General features: G+C 39.5%; 1 protein-coding gene across 6 annotated transcripts in view; it reads left to right on the top strand.

Moving 5' to 3' along the window:
• SAP130 (Sin3A associated protein 130) overlaps nt 1–22,071 on the top strand; it is an 83,386-nt gene that overhangs the window by 29,502 nt on the left and 31,813 nt on the right. For 4 of the 6 annotated variants that reach the window (XM_055316507.1, XM_055316506.1, XM_055316503.1 and 1 more), the window contains 5 exons: nt 4,333–4,474; nt 7,417–7,538; nt 12,803–13,105; nt 13,776–13,953; nt 21,368–21,472. In XM_055316507.1, the coding sequence (XP_055172482.1) occupies nt 4,333–4,474; nt 7,417–7,538; nt 12,803–13,105; nt 13,776–13,953; nt 21,368–21,472 (850 nt within the window). The remainder of the gene's footprint in view (nt 1–4,332; nt 4,475–7,416; nt 7,539–12,802; nt 13,106–13,775; nt 13,954–21,367; nt 21,473–22,071) is intronic. The other 2 variants (XM_055316505.1, XM_055316509.1) reach the window with 1 other exon arrangement.

Below are 22,071 nucleotides of genomic sequence, written 5' to 3'. Positions count from 1 at the left end.
AGTAAGTTAACTTCACTGACATAGTTAGATGAGATCCACAGATAAAGCAAGAAAGAAGCAAGGATCTGGAATGAAGAGAACTTGTAGACTGATGGATTGTTCAGGAAAAAATCTCTGGAGTGATGCAAAGCAGGACAGGGGATAACCCTCAGGCTGATATTACCCTAGGTTCTCATTAGGTTCTCATCTGACTCTCATCTGACCTCAGGATATTTCACGAATATCGTAAAGTTTCTTATAGGCATTGTTTTTTCTCCTTTTAAATACATGTTTTAAATATTAAAAAAAAAAATCTTTGAAAAGTTTCTGGCAGCCAAACATCAGTCATTAAGAACAGGGATTGACAACCTTTCTCTGGAGGGTCAGAGAGTAAATATTTTAGGCTTTGTAGGCCTCATAGGTCTGTGTCACAACTGCTGAACTGTGGGTAACATATAACCAAATGAGCATGGCTGTATTTCAGTAGAACTTTTTATGGACATAGACATTTGGATTTCATATCATTTTCATGTGTCATGAAGTGTTCTTTTGATTTTTCCCTCCAACCACTCCGTAGTATGAACCCACATAATAGATCATGGGCCATACAAGAACAGGCATCAGGCAGGATTTGCCCACGGGTTGCCAACCCTTCGCCTAGGGGCTGATATCTCACTGTCACATCTTCCAAAGCAGAGTCTGGCCTCTGAGGCAGAGCATTGTTTGTTCTCTTTAATTCACAAGCCCCAGGTTTAGTCTCTGGTGCTAGCTTTACCTTGGTTGTATGACAGCATGTCTACTGGTTACTCCCAGAGACGTAGGAAAGCTGCCATATTTTTTTTTTTTTTTTTTAAGATTTTATTTGGGAGAGATAACAATCCAGGGGAACAGCAGGCAGAGGGCAAAGGAGAAACAGGTTCTCCACTGAGTAAGGAGCTTGACCCAGGACTCCATCCCAGTGGCCTGGGATCATGACCTGAGCCAAAGGCAGACACTTAACTGAGCCACCCAAGCGCCCATGCCATATTTTTCATACCATTTTAGAAGAGTGCATTTTGTAAGATGATACACTGACATACTTAACTGTCAGAAATCTTCCTTACCTGCAGGTAGGTAATTCCTTCCTTCCTTCCTTCCTTCCTTCCTTCCTTCCTTCCTTCCTTCCTTCCTTCCTTCCTTCCTCCCTTCCCTTCCCTTCCCTTCCCTTCCCTTCCCTTCCCTTCCCTTCCCTTCCCTTCCCTTCCCTTCCCTTCCCTTCCCTTCCCTTCCCTTCCCTTCCCTTCCTTCCCTTCCTTCCCTTCCTTCCCTTCCTTCCCTTCCTTCCCTTCCTTCCCTCCCTCCCTTCCCTCCCTCCCTCCCCTCCCTCCCCTCCCTCCTCACCCTTCTTTCCTTCCCTCCCTCCCTCTTTCCCGTGTAAGACAGCTTCACATCCCTCTGCACAAACTTGGAGGACACTTCCGTAATGATGGCAGGACCCAGGAAGCCCTTCCTCCTCTTAGATAACTCAGCCACATCTGTCCTTAAATTGGAACTAGCCCCATAGTAGGGTTTTATTTTTATTATTATTATTTTTTTAAGATTTTAAGATTTTATTTATTCATGAGAGACACACACACACACACACACAGAGAGAGAGAGAGAGAGAGAGGCAGAGACACAGGCAGAGGGAGAAGCAGGCTCCATGCAGGGAGCCCAACGCGGGACTCGATCCTGGGTCCCCAGGATCACGCCCCGGGCCGAAGGTGACACCAAACCACTAAGCCACCGGGGCTGCCCCCATAGTAGGGTTTTAGCAGTGAAAACACTGCTGCTGGCTCTTTCTCATGTAACCACTCACTGCACCTTGGCATCGAAAAGAACGTTCTTCTTTCATACCCCCTGAAGGGAAGGCTAATTCCCTCCTGTGAAAAGAAGAGTGGGGTAGAGGGTGGGAGTGTGTGTGTGATTTTAGCACTGATGCACTTTTGTTGAAAAAGATTGTTGCTTGTTCCATACTGTCACTTCACACCATTTTCTGGCTGTGTCTAACAGTGTCATCAGTTATCCTGAGCATTATAATGACAGAGCCAGGCTTGTTCTTGCCATTTTTATAGTCAACAGCCTCACTGGCCTCACTATAGCTATGAGGAAAATTAGACCAGTAAAGAGAAAGCAGTGTACCCTATAGGGGGGTTCTCTGGTTTCATCTTGAATCCTCTCTGTAAATACTTAGAGATTAGTTCTTTTTTTTTTTTTTTAATTATTTATTTATTTATGATAGTCAGAGAGAGAGAGAGAGAGAGAGAGAGAGAGGCAGAGACATAGGCAGAGGGAGAAGCAGACTCCATGCACCGGGATCCCGACGTGGGATTCGATCCCGGGTCTCCAGGATCGCGCCCTGGGCCAAAGGCAGGCGCTAAACCGCTGCGCCACCCAGGGATCCCGAGATTAGTTCTTATTAATGTCACTGTATCTTGTTGAGCAATCACACTGTGGAAGTAAACTCCCGAGTACCAAGAGACAGGAGTGTGTGTATTCGTTGGACTACAACTATCAACTTTTTACCTGTCTTAAGTTACGGTATTATATAACTCTCAGCTATTCTATTTTTGAGTTTTAACCATTTGCTAAATTCTAAATATGAAAATCACTTGACAGAAGTGTCCAAGTAGATTTAACCTCCACCACTTAATGTGATAAATTTTGTCTAAGTTCCATCAGGTTAAGCTCTGGTTTTCTTTTCTTCTTTTATACTAAATCAAATACTTCTTTTTACATCACTATAGCATCCCTGTACAAAGGTACCTCAGTTGAGAAAGAAAACCTGATACTAACTGTAGAGCATTGATTTTCAAGGGACAGTTTAGGGGATATATTAAAATCACCTAAGCAGCTTTTTCCAAGTAACGCTTGCTTTCTCCGGGTGAGATTAAATGTTGAATTCAGCCATTTTTACTAATAGGAATGTGTTGAGTCAGGGGGAAAAAAGACTGATTAACCGTGAGCACAAAGCTTTTGCCTTTAATAAAGGTTCATTTCCAATACCATCTTTATTTTCTCCATACTCTCCATACTACAGATGATAGTGGTATCAGAATTCTGAAAAGCAGAATCAGATGATCATAGCATTCAGAAAACAGGGATCATCTTTGGAGGTGGCATTATGTTCAACTTAAGTCTTTTTTTAAAATAATTGGTAATGTGTGACTTTTTTTAATTAGAAAAAAAGATACAGATATAAATTCATGTGTGTGGTTTACCAACCAGTAGTTAGCCACTCTCCCAAATGATAGCTGCATTCCTATTGGGAACGTTCTTTTCTCCCACCTTTTATGAGCACAGTGGAGAAACAAGGCTTCATTGCTTCCCACTCAACTCCTCCTCTGCTTACTACTGATGGAAAATGTGTCAGGGCAGCTTCTTCTGCCTTAGCCAATAGAAGTCATCATCAGTGGTCGAATTGGGCATCCCAGCTATCATCTGTAGAAACTTCTCTAGCTGCCTCCCTCAGGAAATAGCTGGGAATCATGGTGGGCTTTACCTTTGGTGTTCAGTGCACTGCAGTTTGGGTAATGTGATGGCATCATCCTAGCTCCAGTGTTTAAGGACCTGTTATTTTGTAACTTGGGTCTTACACAGATGGTAGCTGTCCCTCTATATATCTAATGTAGATCACAGCTTTTCTTTCCAAATTCTCCCACAGAGTTAATTAGGTCTGTGAGACCAGTAAAGTATGTCCCAGTTCAGCTGTACCTTCTAAACAAAACTTGATTGCAAATGCTAGAGGAAAGCAAAGTTGAGTCTCGGGTTAGATTTGAAAACTCTTATAGTCATTTTGAGTCTACTATAAAGTATTATGGAAAATCACAAGACATTGAAAGGATTTTAAAAATAAAAAGATTATCTGAAGAAGGCCTTCCCATAGATGAGGAAACCGAGGCTTGGAAATTAAAATGACTCATTACTAATTAGCTATGGTCCCTGGAGTAAACACTAATAAGGTCTTTGCCATGTTAGTATTCAAAATTTTGTTGATTTTTTTTTTTTAATTGAAAATGTTTCTCCTTTTTAAAAAAGGTCTCCAGGAAGCCACGTCAGGGAAAAAAGGGCCTGATTTCTGGTATTTTTGTTAAAGAATTGATGTTGAACCCTGCTTTAACAAATAACAGTATGAATGTATCAGTGGATTATTGGATTGAAATAATTCAGTTGAACCTTATGTGTACTTATCTTTCCTTTTTTATTTTGATTAAAACTAAAGATCCAGGCTTTTTATTACTGTTTGCATTCTTAAGATTGTTGCTGGCCAAAAAATGTTTTGGCATGCCAATAAAAGCTTATGAGAGGTAATGTGATTGGATTTTGCATTTGTAGCTAAGGTGGTGCCCCAGCAGATCACACATACTTCTCCTCGGATCCAGCCTGATTACCCTGCGGAGAGGAGTAGCCTGATTCCCATTTCAGGTCATCGGGCCTCTCCAAATCCTGTGGCCATGGAAACCCGGAGTGACAATAGGTAGGAGGGAATGTGCCAGTTACACTACCTTATTATGTCATTAATTGTTTTGATTTTTCAGTAACACAAAATGTCCCACAAATATAGTATACATATACTTCTTTTAAGATTTCCTCCTGAAAATAATCATATTTTTTTTGTTTTGTTTTATGAAAATGTGCTATGTTTATTTATTTAGCCATTCTTCTTTTGATGGATGTTCTGCTGGTATCTGCTTCTTTGTTTGGTGTATTTCTGTGTTTGATTGATTTTGAGCTGATTTGAGAGTAAGGGTTGCAGCGACATGACCTTCATTTTCATCCCCAGAGAACAAAGGCCTTCTCGTTAACCACAGTGCAGTTACTAAAATGATTCTTTAGCCTTCCATTCCCTTTCATATAGTGACATTTTTTTAAGAGTATAGATAGGCCAGTTGTTTTGGTAGAATATTCTTCAGTTCAAGCTTGTTCGATTGTTTCCTCATAGTTAGATTCAGGTTGTACATTTTTGAAGCAAATACCACTTAAGTGATGCATTCTTCTCACTGTTATATCAGAGAGCTCATGCCACCCCTATGTCCCATTGTTAGCCAAGTCAGCACTAATTACCTAGTGAAAGTGATATTTGCCAGATTTTTGCTATAAAGATATATTTTTCTCCTTTGTAAACCACTAATGTGTGGAAATACTTTGAGACTATAAATACCCTATTCCTCAATAACCTGTCACTCAGCGGTGTTAGCATCTATTGAGAATTCTTCACTGAATCAAGTTGATGGTTGCAGTATGATGGTTGCAAAACAGTGATTTTTTTTTTCTAACTATCATTTCTTCCACACTTATCAGTTGGTATAAGTGTAATAAATTATGTAAATAAATTTTATCCCCATGTATTTTAATTTTAAATGAGTGTGGGCTCATGGATTTAGTTTATTATTATAATCCATTATTGTCATCTGTTTTGATGCTCAGATCATCTCTGGGAGCTTCTTCAGACCATTTCCTGTGGGTTTTCCATGTCCCAAATATTGTAGCCCTACCTTACTTCCCACTGCAAGCATACTCCAAGCTCCTCCTGCACATTGTCTGAGCCTGTAATCTACCATTTCTCCCGGGAACCCTGGTTCCTTTTTATCAGTTAGAAACCAGGATCTAGGCTTTAGCTCTGTTCATTGCTACCTGATTGTCATTTTTTCCAGGCTCTTTTAGCAGGCAGAGATAGGAAGTATGCGATGTAATAAAAACTCTTAAGGGGTGCCTGGGTGGCTCACTCAGTGAAGTGTCTGACTCTTGGTTTTGGCTCAGGTCATGATCCCGGGGGCATGGGATCAAGCCCCTCCTCAATCTCCATGCTTGAGTGGGGAGCCTACTTGAGGTTCTCTTCCTCTCCCTTTACCCCTCCCCCGCTTGCACACTCACTCTTTCACTTTTTCTAGAATAAATAGATCTTTAAAAAAAAAAACAAAACTTTTTAGGACATGCTGATACTTCCTGTATAATAACCCCATTACCTTCCCCATTCCATATTTGTATCTCTTCTCCCCTAGTGAGAACCCGGTATAGTGCATATGAAATAAGTTCAGAATTGGATCGTTTTTAAATGTTCTTTTTTTAAAAAAAAAATTTTTTTTTATTTATTTATTTGAGAGAGCATAAACAGGGGGAAGGGTATAGGGAGACGTAGAAGCAGACTCCCCACTGAGCAGGGGGCCCAACATAGAGCTCATTCACAGAGAATGAGATCATGACCTAAGCTGAAGGCAGAAGCTTAACCAACTGAGCCACTCAGGCACCCCATGTTTAAATGTTCTTGTTTGAGTATTATCATGTGTAGGAATCCTTATAGGTTTTAATATACTGGTCTTTGTGTCTACTCTCCTTGCTAAACACACCTAACAGGCCTAAAAGTTTATAGATTCTCTTGGATTTCCTATATAGGTGTTTGTCTACAAAAAAAGGACAGTTTTTTGATGGATGAGTGATTTTTTTTCATTTCCATTTTGCATACTTGTGTTTTTCTTGTTCCTGGTCTTCCAATGTGATGTTGAATAGACCAGAGATAGTGAACATTCTTATCTTATTCCTGAATGGGAATTCTTGGGAATGGGAATTCTTGGGAAATTTCAGTATAGATTTTAGTAGTTGGCTGTTTTCAAATTGAGGAATGGAGTTTTTTCCCATTCCTATTTTTCAGGTATTTATAATATGAATAAGTATTGAATGCTATCAAAAATTGGAAGGGGGAAGTAATTTTTCTTTAATTCTAGTATTGTTAACATAAAGTATTATGTTAATTTCTATTAAATAATTTTGTATATCTTTTGTGATATTTCAAAGGATTCTTTTAACATTTTAATAGGATCTAAAACATTCATAGAAATTTTCATATTGAATCATTCTTCCTGTGGTAAACTGTATCTGATCATGATGTATTTTGTTTTATACAGTACTTAATTCCATTTTATTTAGAAATTTTTACATTGATGTAGAGAATGAGATTTGTTTATAATTTTTTATCCTATTCTCCCTATCCAGTTTCTGTGTTGGTTAAATTAGATCTTGTTTCTTCTTTCTGGTTTCTGAATCAGTTTGTATAAGTTTGTGTTTATCTGTTTTACATGTGTTTGATAAGATTTGCCAATAAAAACAGTGTAAACTTAGAGTCTTTCAAGTGGAATTTAGCAGAGAAAATCTTTGATTACTAAGTTTTCTTGAGTCACCTTTGGTCATTGTTACTGTGTGTATTTTTATGTTTATTGATGTAGTTATTTAAAATACTCATTTAAAAAAAACTACTCTCTCTTCAAGTGTGTCCTTTGACCTAACAGTTTATTTTGGGACACAATTGAGGAAATGTTGGCATGACATATAAGGTTGTGAAGAGGATCTGAAGGATAGGATCGTTTGAAAATGAAGAAGAAAATAGACCTGTTTTGCTTCATATTATCTGTCTTCCATCTATAGACCATCTGTTCCCGTTCAGTTCCAGTACTTTTTGCCAACATACCCACCTTCTGCATACCCACTGGCTGCGCACACGTACACCCCAATCACCAGCTCTGTGTCCACCATCCGACAATATCCAGGTATGAGCCCTGCTATTAGGAGGACTTTTAAAATTCCAATTTTTGCAAGCAATGAGATCAAAATTGATGAGTGGGTATTTGTAGTATGGATTTAACTACCTTCTATCTTCAGATTCAGATAAGGTTAAAATCTGAAGCTTTAAGGTTTTAGATCACATCTCTATGATCTATCCACTTATTAGTATATTTGTGTGGTTTTTATCCCACCCTGACGATGATAATTTACCAATTTGTTATACTTTGAAGTGGCAGTACAGTTAAAATGATAAAACCTGTACTTTAATGGGGCTTCTGTTTTGTGATATGTTGTGTTTTTAATATTAGTCCAGTTCTGCTCAACACTTAGCATCCCAACTTACAGTGTTCTTTTTGCCAATCCAGAAAAAACAGCGCTTACTCTTCACAGTTTGTGTTTTCTTTTCCTATGAGACTCTCAACTCACTTTAGGCATAAGAGAGGCAGATTGCCCAGATTGTGGGCATTACCCTTCTGTATGATCCATCACTGCAGCCAGGGCTCCATCAAGCCATTGAATACTTAAAGGGGGACCTGGCACAAATGAAAAACTGATTTGTTTTGTTTTGTTTTGTTTTAACTTAATTCAAATTAGAGAATTTTTAAATATGTTTGGAACAACTTAGTGATTATGAAACTGTTTCAAAATTGTAGATTGTATTGAACCAAAATACAAATAAAATATTTCTAATAAAAATTGAACTCAGTATCTGATTTGAAATGTGTTTTATTAGTAAAACATATCCTGAATTTTGAAAATAACAGTATGGAAAAGAGAATGTAAAGTAGCTTACTAATTATTTTTATAATGATCATATTTTGAAATTGTAATATTTGAAATATATTGAGTTAAAGTATATCATTAAAATTAATTTGTCCTGCTTTTTACTTTATTAATATGGCTACTGGAAAATTTATAATTGCCCATATGATTTATGTTTCCATTGGACAACGCTGGTCTAAAACTTCCAAATACTAAGGTATTTAAATAGCTTTGGAGACAGATTCCTCAATCTCTGCATTGGGTTTTTTGTTGTTTTTTTTTCCACAGAACTTTCCCCAAGGCTTATTTATTAATTTTTTTTAAGATTTATTTATTTGAGAGAGAGAGAGTGAGGGTGGGGGCAGAGGGAGAAGCAGAGTCTCAAGCAGACTCCATGCTGAACATGGAGCCAGACACAGGATTTGATCTCACAACTCTGAGATTACCACCTAAGCCAAAACCAAGAGTCAGACATTTAACCAATTGAACACTATCTAGGCGCCCCTCCCAAGGTTTATTGTAATGTGGGGAAATAGCTGATGAATTATTCTGAGTTTTCTATCATATTTTCTGTACATCAGATTAATAACATCTTTTTAAAGGAAACATAACTGTTCTTTATTAACAGTCCTATAAAGATAAAACCATGTTTAATTAATTATTGCCAAAAGTAGGATGCAAAAAGTATGGTTGAACCATGTTAACAATTAAGTAAATTTCATGTATGTGTGTGTATGTGTGCTACACTAATTGTTGAAAATTCTCAGCTGTCAGTAACAGCACTTCCTTCAGGTTCATTGATCTTCCTCAGCCAGTTGATACTTCTATAACAATGCAGTCATGTTGCCTTTCTGGGGAAGGTAACTCATGACCAATATGTATTTCTCTGAATACTGTTCAGCTGAAAAATACCTGCAGAGTCTCTCTTCAGCTGAACAGTCTATGCAGACACTATCATTTTATATAAACATTTATTTGTAAAAATCCATTGTAAGAGCACTGTCAGAAGTATTGGGGATCCTGCCAACCATCTGTTTCACGGCATTATTATTTTTTCCAAGTGACTTCTTTTACCACTACAGTAGTCCTGATGGATAGGAACACAGAAAAATGAATAATCCAGTCAACAGCAGTTTATTTCTTCCAATACCAATACCGTCTTTGTTGGTGCAGATGATGGGTAATGTGTTACTTCTCAGACATGTGGATCTTTGCATACATGGACGCAACTAAAGAAGTGATTTTTTTTTAACCAGCTTACAATCTTCTGTTTTCAAGTGGCTCCTTATGAATGATTTTAAAGCAGATGTTTTCAAATCAGAGAGGACAGGAAAATTTGTATATATAATAGGCCAAATATGAGATTACTGTAATACATAGTCTATGATAAATTAAACCAATTTGTTCATGGATTCTGGTCACTTCTAAAGATCGAATCTTGTTGGTTATTAGATATAGATATAAACATGTAAGTATGAATATATATGCATAAGCTGTATAGTTTGCAAGTAACTGATCCCTCTCAAATTGTTCCTGAAATTTCACTTGTTTCAGAGATGTTTTCCACTCCATTCATTTATTCATTCATGCATTTATTTTTTTTCTAAGATTTTATTAGAGAGAATATGAGCAGGGGGAGGGGCAGAGGGAGAAGCAGACTCCCCCTGAGCAGCAGGGACCTGATCCCAAGGCAGATGTTTAACCAACTGAGCCACACAGGTACCCTCATTCATGCATTTAGTAATTTCAGATATTTATTGAAACCCTGTTGTTCTATGTAAAGTTCTGTGTTAGGCTCTATTTGTAAGGTTGGCTTCTAACCAGATCACTTAGAATAAGCTTAGAGCCTCATAGGGAGAGAGGACATGACAGGCTCTTACTAGGAAGTGCCAAGTTCCAGTCAAAGAGGCTTAAGCAAAGCTAGCCTGCTTTTGAGTTAAGAGAGGTTATTTCCACTTGAGAGGGTAGGGTTGAAGGTCAGAAGTGATTTCCTAAAGGAAGTGAAATTTGGAAAACCTCTCAATGCACAGGACAGAGCTATGGGGTAGGATTTGGGGAGAGCACTCTCCTGTGTGTGAATAAAGTATTAGCATAGAATATGTGCTTGGAACAGAGCAGTTTGGTTTTGGCAGGAGTGTAGTGTGAGTAAGGATGCAGAACATGGAATGAGATTGGATCTTGAAAGGCTTGGAGTGGTGACTAGACTGCATGTTCAGGCAAGTGCCCACAACTGTTACTGAGAAACAAAGGTTTACTCACTTCTTAAGAAGAAACTAATAATTTGGGGGGGGGTTAGTTCTTTTTTTTTTTTCTTTTTCTTTCTTTCTTTACAACAAGGGAAGAATTGCAATGTAGCAGTCATTATGAATTTATTTTTTTTAGAAGATTTTATTTATTTATTCATAGAGACACACAGAGAGAGAGAGAGGCAGAGACACAGGCAGAGGGAGAAGCAGGCTCCAGCAGGGAGCCCAACATGGGACTCGATCCTGGGTCTTCGGATCACACCCTGGACTGAAGGCGGCGCTAAACCGCTGAGCCACCTGGGCTGCCCAGTCTTAGGAATTTAAATGTGCTAACATTTCATTGTAATTTTCTCATTAGTGATAACAATTTACCTTTTCTTAACTGCTATATGGTTTATAAAATTTAAATTACGTAGTTTCCCCCTTTTTTTAAATTGAGGTATCATTGACATATTAGTTTCCGAGGTACAACATAATGATATGGTATTTGTGGGATCCCTGGGTGGCGCAGCGGTTTGGCGCCTGCCTTTGGCCCAGGGCGTGATCCTGGAGACCCGGGATCGAATCCCACATCAGGCTCCCGGTGCATGGAGCCTGCTTCTCCCTCTGCCTATGTCTCTGCCTCTCTCTCTTTCTCTCTCTGTGACTATCATAAATAAATAAAAATTAAAAAAAAATGATATGGTATTTGTGTATATCATTAAATGATCACCATAAGTCTAGTTAACATCCATTGACAACAGAATTACAAATTGTTTTTTCTTGTGATGAGAACTTAAAGAAATATCCTCTTAGCAACTTTCAGATGTACAATATAGTATTGTTAACCATGGTCACCATGCTGTACATTACATCCCTATGTCTTACTTATTTTATAACTGGCAGTTTGTATCTTTGATGCCCTTCCCTGTGTCTCCCACCCCCCACCCCCATTTCCTGCCTTTGGCAACTACCAGTCTGTTCTTTGTATCTATGAACTTGGTTTGTTTATATTTGTTTTTAAATTCCATGTATAAGTGAGATCATACCGGGGATTTTATGTCTTTGTCTGGCTTATTTCACTTAGCATAATGCCCTGAGGATCCATCCATGTTGTCACGGGTGGCAAGATTTAATTTTCTGAGGCTAAATTATGTGTGTGTGTGTGTGTGTGTGTGTGTGTAGATAGAGATCCCATTCTCTCTACCCAGTTATCCCTCAGTGGACCCTTTGGGTTGTTTTGATATCCTGGCTATTGTCAATAATGTTTCAGTGAATATGGGGTACATATATCTTTTTCTGGATTGTTTTGATGACTGAGAAGAAACATCATTTATATTATTCTTTCCATAGTAGAAATTTTTTTTTGATTCCTAGGAATACTGTTGTTTTCAGTTCTGTTGTTGTTGAGTTTGTTTTTAATATATACAGTAGTAAAAAGGAAACTTGTTTGTTCTCTCTCTTCAGTGGATATGTGGAAGTTAAAATTCATAGTTGCCATATATCAGAAATGCCTGTGATGGTGGTTCCATCAATTAGAGCAAAGGTTCTTGACCTGGGAGTTACGGATGTATCTCAGAAGTTTTATTTAGCACAGTTGCCTGTTCCTATTTGGAATTTAATAGATGATTTCTTTTTTCTTGTTTTAATGCTCTTTCCAGTAATCTGCAGCAACATCATATCAAACTGATATGATGGAAAAAACTCTAATATATAGAGCTTTATGTAGTGCTTAGGGAAAAAATAAGATTTATGGGGCACCTGGGTGGTATAGTCATTTGGGCATCTGACTCAGTTTTGGCTTGGGTCATGATCTTGGGAATTTGAAATTGAGCCCCAGATCAGACTCTGTGCTCTATACTGAGTCTACTTGAAATTCTCTCTCCCTCTCCCTCCCCACCCCCGACTTGTGTGCGCTCGCTCTCTCTCTCTCTCTCTCATAAATAAATGTTAAAAAAAAAAAAAAAGACGACGACGACTAGGGCACCTGGGTGACTCAGTTGGCTGAGCATCCAACTCTTGATTCCAGCTCAGGTCACGCTCTCAGGGTCATGAGATCAAGCCCCACATTGGACTCTGTGCTGGGTGTGGAATCTGCTGAGGATTCTCTCTCTCCTTCTTAAAAATAAAAAACCACAAAACTGAGGATTTAGATCTTTTAGGGTGGAAAATTCTGTTTTCATTTTAGTGTTTTTCTCTTTATGTGGACTGTGTCTAATCAGAGCTAACATTCTTGTAGTCACTTTCTGCATCATTTTCAGTTTCCGCTCAGGCTCCAAACTCTGCCATCACAGCTCAAACTGGTGTCGGGGTAGCATCCACAGTCCACCTAAACCCCATGCAGTTGATGACAGTAGATGCTTCTCATGCTCGACATATCCAAGGGATCCAGCCAGCACCCATCAGTACACAGGGGATACAGCCAGCTCCCATCGGGACTCCAGGAATACAGCCAGCACCAATGGGCACACAGGGAATTCACTCAGCAACCCCAATCAACACACAGGGACTTCAGCCTGCACCAATGGGTACTCAGCAGCCACAACCTGAAGGAAAGACTTCAGGTAATTTGAGTTTTTGCATGGAAGTTGGTATGGAGGAAAGGGCGATACTAGGTTTAAATCCTGGTTCTGCTACATATTGGTTAGGTAGTCTCGATTAATTTCTCTGTGCCTTAATTTCCCTTTTTTAACATGAATTGCTTGTAATTTATCTGTCAGAGTCATTGTAAACATAAAAAAATATATACATAAACAGCCAAATATGCATTTGCATGTGTTAAAGCACTCCATAAAGTTGAGAGAGCAAATTCACGTTATTTAAGATTTTTTTTGGAGTTGTATTTGAAGCTGTAAAATTAATGTATCATTTTGAAGGATTGTTGGTATCCTTTTTAGGTATTGAGAGGCAATGATATTTCACAAAAACTAAATTATTTCTTGAAATATGCTACGTACTTTATCTTATCTGATGTTTTAGTAATTATGATTATAAAGCAAAGAGAAATGGTTACTGATCATGCATCAGTAGACTTAGTAACCTCTCTCACTTTGCCATCTGCTTTTAGGCAGATGAACATTGTGTTCATCCCTTCCCTTCTTTAAACTGGACAGTCATAACACGGGCACTCTAATTCTGGTAGTCTAATTGTTTTTGTCTTAAGTGACATTTTAGTAATGTTTCTTTTGTATCCTTTTCTTCATTGTTCTCTCCCACCCCCTCCCTGTCCTACAGCCGTGGTGTTGGCAGACGGAGCCACGATTGTAGCCAACCCTATCAGCAATCCGTTCAGCGCTGCTCCAGCACCAACAACTGTGGTGCCGACACACAGCCAGAGTGCTGGCAGCAGCGCTCCCGCCCAGGGTTCATCCCCCCGGCCCAGTATCCTCCGGAAGAAACCTGCCACAGATGGGTAGGTAGTTGCAGTAATGCTGCACGACACCTCTAGTTCTGGATGTAATTAGTAGAAACAGTAGGCACTCCTCCAGTGCTGGTAGCAAACTCTATATAATCTCTCATCTTCTGTGGCATTTTTTAATCTCTTTCAAAATAACTTGAACACAGGCTTATTCAGTAGAGCCTTACCCAGCAAAGACTATAGGACAGTCAGAATCCATCAGCCTGTGGAGGGTCATTTTATAAGTAGTTGTTGGATACTCCTTTAGGAGTTCTCTTTAGTTTGGGGAGTTTAATTCTAGACTTTATGAGTAGCTTCTAACATACCCTTCAGGCTTGTCTAGGTAAGCACATTAATGTGTACTGTGTATTTTTGTCCTCATCAGCCAACATGATTGTTGCTCAGAGCAAGTACCCCAGGTGTATTAAGTATAAGGGTCATATTCAGTGACAGGAGTGCCCTGTGTTGCCAGAGAATCTCTGAGTTGGTGTGGGTCATGGGCAGGAAGATATATGCTATGCTCTGAAACTTAAAAACTTGAGAGGTGGAAGATGGGTAGTCACACTTTAGAGAACAGAGTTCTGTGACTCTACTGAACTAATGTGCATCAACAGTAGAAGACAATAAAGGTTAAAGCATAGCAAGAACATAAGCTGCTGCATCTGTATAGGGTTTCCAGATGTGTAGAGCTTTGCCTCCACCAGAGTCTCTTTTTTTAAAAAAAATTTATTTATTTATTCATGAGAGACACAGAGAGAGAAAGAGAGGCAGAGACACAGGCAGAGGGAGAAGCAGGCTCCATGCAGGGAGCCCAATGTGGGACTCGATCCCAGGTCTCTGGGATCACGCCCTGGGCCGAAAGTGGTGCTAAACTGCTGAGCCACCCGGGCTGCCCACCAGAGTCTCTTTTAAAGATAAGTCAGTCTGTGGCAAAGGAACCTTATCAATGAAAATGCAAGGCAAAGCTCATACTTAACATGGCAGGTTGAACACACACTTCTAAATTTCTTGTCCCCTCAAAACCCTATAGAACTTTTAGCAAATAGGCTTTCTGTAAAGATATAGACACACAGGTATGGGGAGAATAGAAGGCAACAGCAGCCAAACTCTGAAGCTGGAAAGCAGGTAGGTGAGTGTTCACTCACTTAACTCTGAGAAAGCTGAATGTTAAGTGTATGGAGAACATTGAGAAGCATCCTCATTGAAATTGCTGAGTCTTCAGAAGGACCAGGAATGGGAAGGACAAGGGGTAGAAGGAAGCTGAGTTGAAATCTGTTTGAGGGATCCCTGGGAGGGCGCAGCGGTTTGGCGCCTGCCTTTGGCCCAGGGCGCGATCCTGGAGACCCGGGATCGAATCCCACATTGGGCTCCCGGTGCATGGAGCCTGCTTCTCCTTCTGCCTGTGTCTCTGCCTCTCTCTCTCTCTCTCTGACTATCCTAAGTAAATAAAAATTAAAAAAAAAAAATTAAAAAAAAAAGAAATCTGTTTGAGAAGATTAGAGCCCTGCATCCCCTTCTCTGTCCGTACTTTGTTGTACACTGCTCCTTCCAACCCCAGCTTGCAACCAGCGGGGAGGGGGATTAAACTCTCCAGATGGTGCATTGGGATCAGTCAGCAAAGGGTGGGCCAAGAGTCTTTTACCAGAAACAGATTTGCAGAGTATTGAGACTCCCTAGTCCTCTTCTCCCTTTTTAGCTGGCAGAACCCTGGCATTTGAATGCTATAGGCAAAAAGTGAGATGAAGACTCCACTTTCTTTCTGGGATTGTCCAGCCCAGGGGGAAAGATGCAAAGATCCCAACACTAGGGATTTCATAAGATCAGGAATCAGATCACCTTACAGTGAAAATTAAAATAGACAAGGGCTGGGGTACGTGGATGGCCCAGTTAAGGATCCAACTCTGGATTTTGGTTCAGGCCATGATCTCAGGTTGTGAGATCGAGCCCCGCATTGGGCTCTGCACTGGGCATGGAGCCTGCTTAAGACACTTTCTGTCCCTGTTCCTCTGCCCCTCCCCATCTTTCTCTCCCTCTCTTCCTCAAGCTCAGAATTTCCACCAGTGTTAGTCCCCCACTCACAATCATGAACACACAACCAAGGATAACCAAGTATCTGAGGGGCAAGATACAAACCGTAAGACATACTGGAAAACAGCCTGGAAGATACAGAGGCTAGACAATGAGAATAAAAGTAAAAGCAAGTAAAGACCAAAACTATGAATGCTGTCTTCACAGGACAAAAAAAGATATATTCATGAAACAGGAAGGCAGTATTGTACAAAAGGAACATTTGGAAAACAAAAAGAGTGTGTCCTGACATTTAAACTACGAGAGCAGAAATTGAGCTCAGAAGAGTTGGAGAATACAGTTGAGAAAATCTCTCGAAAATAGAGTAAAAAAACAAAAAGATAGGAAACAGAAAAGAAAATTAAAAGAACCAGTTGAGGAGAGCCTCTAAATAATGGAGTTTCAGCAGGTGATCAGAGAAGATGAAGATCACTTAAAAACAATTCTTAGAAAGTTTCCAAACGTGAAGGGCATGAGTTTCCTGATTTTAAATAACCATGAAATGCCCAGCACAGTAGATGCTGTGGACACAAATACCCCAGCACCAAGATAAACATCTTGAAATTTCACAACCTTGGAGATAAAAGATCTTAAAGATCTTCCCTGTTCTCTTACACTTTGTTGTCTCCCTATAACCCTTCTGCTGTGCCCCCATAGTTGAGTCTGTAATCATGAGAATTCCCTGTATTCTTCCTCTTTGAGTGTGCCTGCTTTCTTTTCTTTCTTTTTTTTTTTTTTGGTGATAACATAATTCTTTTTATATATTTAACATTTTCTAGAAAAATGGAATATTACTCATGATCTTACGGTTTGCTTTTTCTCTTCATACAAAGTAGACATCTTTCCATATCGTTACATATAGATCTACTTTCTTTTCTTTAATGAACACATAGTATTTCAGTATAAAGATAGGCCATCGTATATGTATGTAATCACTGCCTTACTGATAAACCATTTAGGTTGTTTTTCATTTTTTGCTCTTAACAAATATTGCCAGGACAGACATTATCCTCCATGGCCCTTTTGGACTCATAGTAGCTTTTAGGACAATTTCAAGAGGAGGAAACTCTGGATCAAGGGGTGTGTACATTTTTAGTTTTGACAGCTATTGTCAAAGAGCTTTCCAAAACAAACCATCAGCTAACACCCCCCATCACAGATACAAGTGCCTGCATTTCCCTCAATCCCAGTCCTGGTCGTGATTTCCCCCTGTAGTCTCTAGGAACACATTCACATTTCTTCTTCCAGAAGACCCTTGTAGAGCGTCTGCCTATTTCCCACTGGATGATGCTCATTTTTCGGTGGACTTGAAAGGCTTGAGGTCACAGGGTTAGTCTCGCTGCTGCCTCCTCCATGGGACACACTGTTCTCATTTGTCACTGACTGTCACCAACCCCTGTGTGCCTGCCTTCTTTAACTAGCACCTGGCTCTCCCCCAGGGTCTCAGCTCCTACACTGTCTCCATGGTAGTGGCTGTCTCTCCTCCCCATTCTTCTGTCACTGGGCCTGATGGTGGAGTTGATGTCCTCTTTTTGCCTTACTGCTATTTTCAGGCCATCCCTCTTGGAAAGTGCTCAGTCTGTACTCCAATTTCATAAAATTTGCAGTTGAAAAAATACTTTCACATAGCCACGTTATTCCAGGCACACTGAAAAGTTTTCAAATAACTAAATCAGATTACCATTAAAAATTTTGCTCTTAGGTACACTGGCTATCATTTAAATGCTTAGACGCCCCATGTGGGTAGAGGCTTGTTGGTCAGGGCCACTCAAGAGGCTCAATCAGATTCCAGTTTGACTTGCAGGTATGTTTGTATGTCCTTCATAAGGTCCATAACATCTAGCTGTCATTGTGTCCGAAATGATTTCCCAGCTCTCTGGCTTCTCAGTTGTTTGAATGCTTCCCTGTCCTCCTCCATCTATCAGCAGCACATACCATAAGCATATACTCAAGCCTTCTCTGACCTCTTCTGTCCTCCAGTGTCCCACAGCCTACTTTCTGTCTTCTCACCACCCCGGAGGGATATTGCAACTCCAGGGGTACTCACCGGGGAAACTTCAGTCCACTAATGCTACCACTTTTGCATTATTCCTCACTGCTTTTCATGGATGGCCTTTCTCTGCTTTCTCTGACTTGGCTTTCGTAGTCCATTACAATCACTTCCTTGCATACAGCCCCCACTTCCTTGTCCCCCCTCTTCATCTCATCAGAACCAGCTGTTTTACCTCTGCTCCTCTCAAAACCACCCTTCCTCATCCACATTCGTTACTAGCTGATGAACTTGTTCCCTACCTTTTGAGAAAAATGGAAACACCCAAAAGAGAACTTCCACAAACTCTAGCTCTTACATCTCCTTACCTGCCAGCCTCTGTATCCCATGCTCTACTCATCTCATCTGTTACTCTGGATGGACTCTCAGTGCTTCGCTGACCTCAGCTTTTGTAGCCTGCTGAGAACAGTGCTGTAGCTCTTCCCCCTCTCTCCTACTTACTTAGCCTTTTCTTGATACACATTGAAAGCATACACATGCTGTCATTTCTTCCATCCTAAAACCCTTCTATTGAGCCACATTGCTTCACTACCTACCCCATTTTTTTGTTCCTATTTGCAAAGAAAATAAAGGAGTTACATATATTTGCTAACTCCAGTTTTTCTTTCAGTTTCTTTCTCTCTCAGCACTTTCACTGAGGTATGGAAAACTGCAAAGATAATGCATGTATGGTGTAATTAGCACAGGTGAACACAGCATACAACTACTATCTAGGTCAAGAAAAACGATATTACCAACACTTTCTCCCAAAAGTAACCAGTTTTTCTTTTGACCCTTTCAGTTTGCTTTGCCTCTTTTTGAACTTCTATTGAATTATGTATTACATGTTTTTGTGTGATTCCACCTTCCTTCCCTGGCCTTAAAGTACAATTCATCCATATTATTGCATGTGATTGTAATTTTTTTATTGCTATAGTAAATGCCATTGTATAACAGTACCATAGTTTATCCATAGATCTATGGGTTGATTCCAGCTTGGGGCCATAATGTGATCCTGAATGTTTTTTGTGTATGATCTTTGATACATAGGTAAATGGCATTTGTTACATATGTAGGAGGGGATCTGTTGAGTTGTAGGCTATACTTGTTTATACCCCTGTACAGTCTAAGCAGCAGGTGGGGATCATTGTATTCATCACCAACACTTGTTACTGATATTCTTTAAGTTTGGTTATTCTGTGGATATATAGTGGTATATCTCATTAGGTTTGATTATTTTCTTTGCTTTTGGGGAGTTAGTAGAGTTGGTCTTGTTTATTTTTTTACTTATGGAAAACTTTAAACAAATTAAAATTTTGAACATATGAATGTATACCTATACCCATCATTCAATTTCAGTTATGAGTTTATCAGCTCATGGCCAGTTTTGTTTAATCTACCTGCCTACTCCTTTCTACCATATTCTGAACCAAATCCCAGACAGCCATGTCATTTCATTTGTATATATTTCAGCATGTGTGTATTGAGGGACTTACTAAAAAATAGAATAATCTTGTAATCTCAAATACCTACTCGTTCAAATTTTCAGTGGTCTCAAATGTCACAAATTTTTGTTTTTAAGTTATTTGAATCAATATTCTGATAAGGTGCCCACATTGTGATCAGTTGATATGTCTCCTAAGACTCTTCTATAGGTTTCCTTCATCTTTTTTCCTTGCAATTTATTTGTTGAAGAAACTTGATCTTTTGTCCTGTAGACTTTTCCCTTTCTCTTCCTGGATTTTATCAATTGCATCCACATTGTATTAGTTTCCTAGAGCTACAAATCTGGTGGCTTAAACCAACAGAAATTTATTCTAACAGAGGTGCCTGGCTGGCTCAGTTGGTGGAGTGCGCAAATCTCTATCTTGGGGTTGTGAGTCTGAGCCCCAAGTTAGGTATAGAAGTTGCTTAAGGGACCCCTGGGTGGCTCAGCAGTTGAGAGTCTGCCTTTGGCTCAGGGCGTGACCCCAGGGTTCTGGGATCAAGTCCTGCATTGGGCTCCTTGCAGGGAGTCTGCTTCTCCCTCTGCCTATGTCTCTGCCTCTCTCTATCTCTCTATCTCTGTCTCTCTTGAATAAATAAATAAAATCTTTTAAAAATTAAATTAAATGACATCAATTCCCAATTTAAAAAAAATAGAAGTTGCTTAAAAATAAAATCTTAAAAAAAAAAGATTTATTCTCACAATTCCTATGGCTAGAAGTGTGAAATCAAGATGTCAAAAAGAGTTAGTTCCTTCAGAATGCACCCAGAGAGAATCCTCTTCCTCCTTCCTAACTTCCTAACTTCCAGCGACTATTGGCAAACCTTTGGCTTAGGGACACATCCCTCCAATCTCACATGACCTATTCACATGGCTTTCCCTGTGTCTCTGTGTCAAAATCTCCCTCTCTTTTCTGCAATAAGGATACCAATCATTGGATTTAGGACATATCTTAAAGCTAGAAGGACCTCACTTTGAGATCTCTAACTTACATTCACAGGTACAGGGATTAGGACTTGAATATATTTTTAGGGACCACAATTCAACACACTACCCTTGTAGTGTAGTTTTGCTGTTCTTCTCCACACATTTTCTCATTACTTGAATCTAAAACTTAATGATTAGATTCATATATCTTTTTTTTTGGCAAGATCACTTTATAAATTAAAATGATACATGACAGTCTCCCATTTTGAGATCCTAGCAGACTTGATGATCAATATCTGGATCCATTAATTAGGCTTTGCAAAATGGTATATTCTGGATCTAGCCATTTTCTCTCAACCCATTCTTGTCTAGCATTTGTTCCCACCACTCTGCCAGAACTAAACATGTCACGATTACTCACGGCTTCACATTACTGAGCCTAGCGGTTCTCAGTCTGAGCCATATGTGGCCTCTACTGCATGGCCCAGTTGACACTAATTAACTTGATCAATTCTTTTCATTTGACTTTGAGGAACTTAGGTCAGTGTAAATACATAGATATAATAATCATGAACACGTAATATGGATTCCAAGTTTGATAATAAGTAGAAAGGAAACGTGACATACTAGAAGTAGAAGCTAAAAGAGTCACAGTGGTTGCTTCCTGAAGAGAGATGGGCAGGAAATGGGGAAGGGATGGGGTTGGGACATGCCATATTTTGTTAAAAGCATCTTAGTGCAGTTTGGCTTTTTCAATAATATACCTATATTACTTTGATAAAATTTTGAAACCCACTTAAAAAAATGGGTTAGCCAATATAGTGCTTTCATTTTGCCATAGGTATGCCTAGCAAATATGTACTTCCTGTCTTTTAATGCCCTCGGACTGTTGTTTTCTGGGTTTGTCTGGTCTTTTTCAGAATGGCAGTTCGGAAAACCCTCATTCCTCCTCAGCCTCCTGAAGTGGCTAGCCCTCGAGTGGAGAGCTCTATGCGGAGTACATCTGGGTCACCTAGGCCTGCAGGGTGAGCACATAAATGTTATCACTCTTGCTTCCAACTACACATAATCAGAGAGGAAAAAGTCTAACATGTGACAAATTTTACGTAATTTGCCTATGTGCATCTTTTTGTATCCTTTCTAGCTGTGACCTGGACACATTGCTCAGCCTCTCCGATTACTATTTATAGTAATTCTTAGATATTTCTTACATATTTAAATGTAAGATGGTACCTTTGAAGTGTTAAGGATAGACCCTGCCTCACAGTTACACCCAGTTATTGTTGCTATCAAAAATGGCATCATGGGGTGGTACCAGGGTGGCTCAGTCAGTTAAGTGACCGATTCTTAGTTTGGTCTCAGGTCATGACCTCAAGATCATGAGATTGAGCCCTACATTGGTCTTTGTGCTCAGCATGGAATCTGCTTGAGATTCTTTCCCACTCTGCTCCTCTCCCTGTTCATGCTCTCACTCTCTTTCTCTCAAATAGTCTTTTTTTAAAATGGCATCAGGACAGTAGTTAATATACGCTGTTTTCTTTATTTTTAATTTCACAAGTAATGTTACTTTGTGAAAGAGACAATATAAAAATATTTAAAGTATAAAATGAAAATCTTTATCCTG

This window comes from Nyctereutes procyonoides, unplaced genomic scaffold, assembly GCF_905146905.1.
Source record: "Nyctereutes procyonoides isolate TBG_1078 unplaced genomic scaffold, NYPRO_anot_genome, whole genome shotgun sequence".
Taxonomy (NCBI): Eukaryota; Metazoa; Chordata; class Mammalia; order Carnivora; family Canidae; genus Nyctereutes; species Nyctereutes procyonoides.
This window is presented reverse-complemented; position numbering and strand designations above follow the sequence as displayed.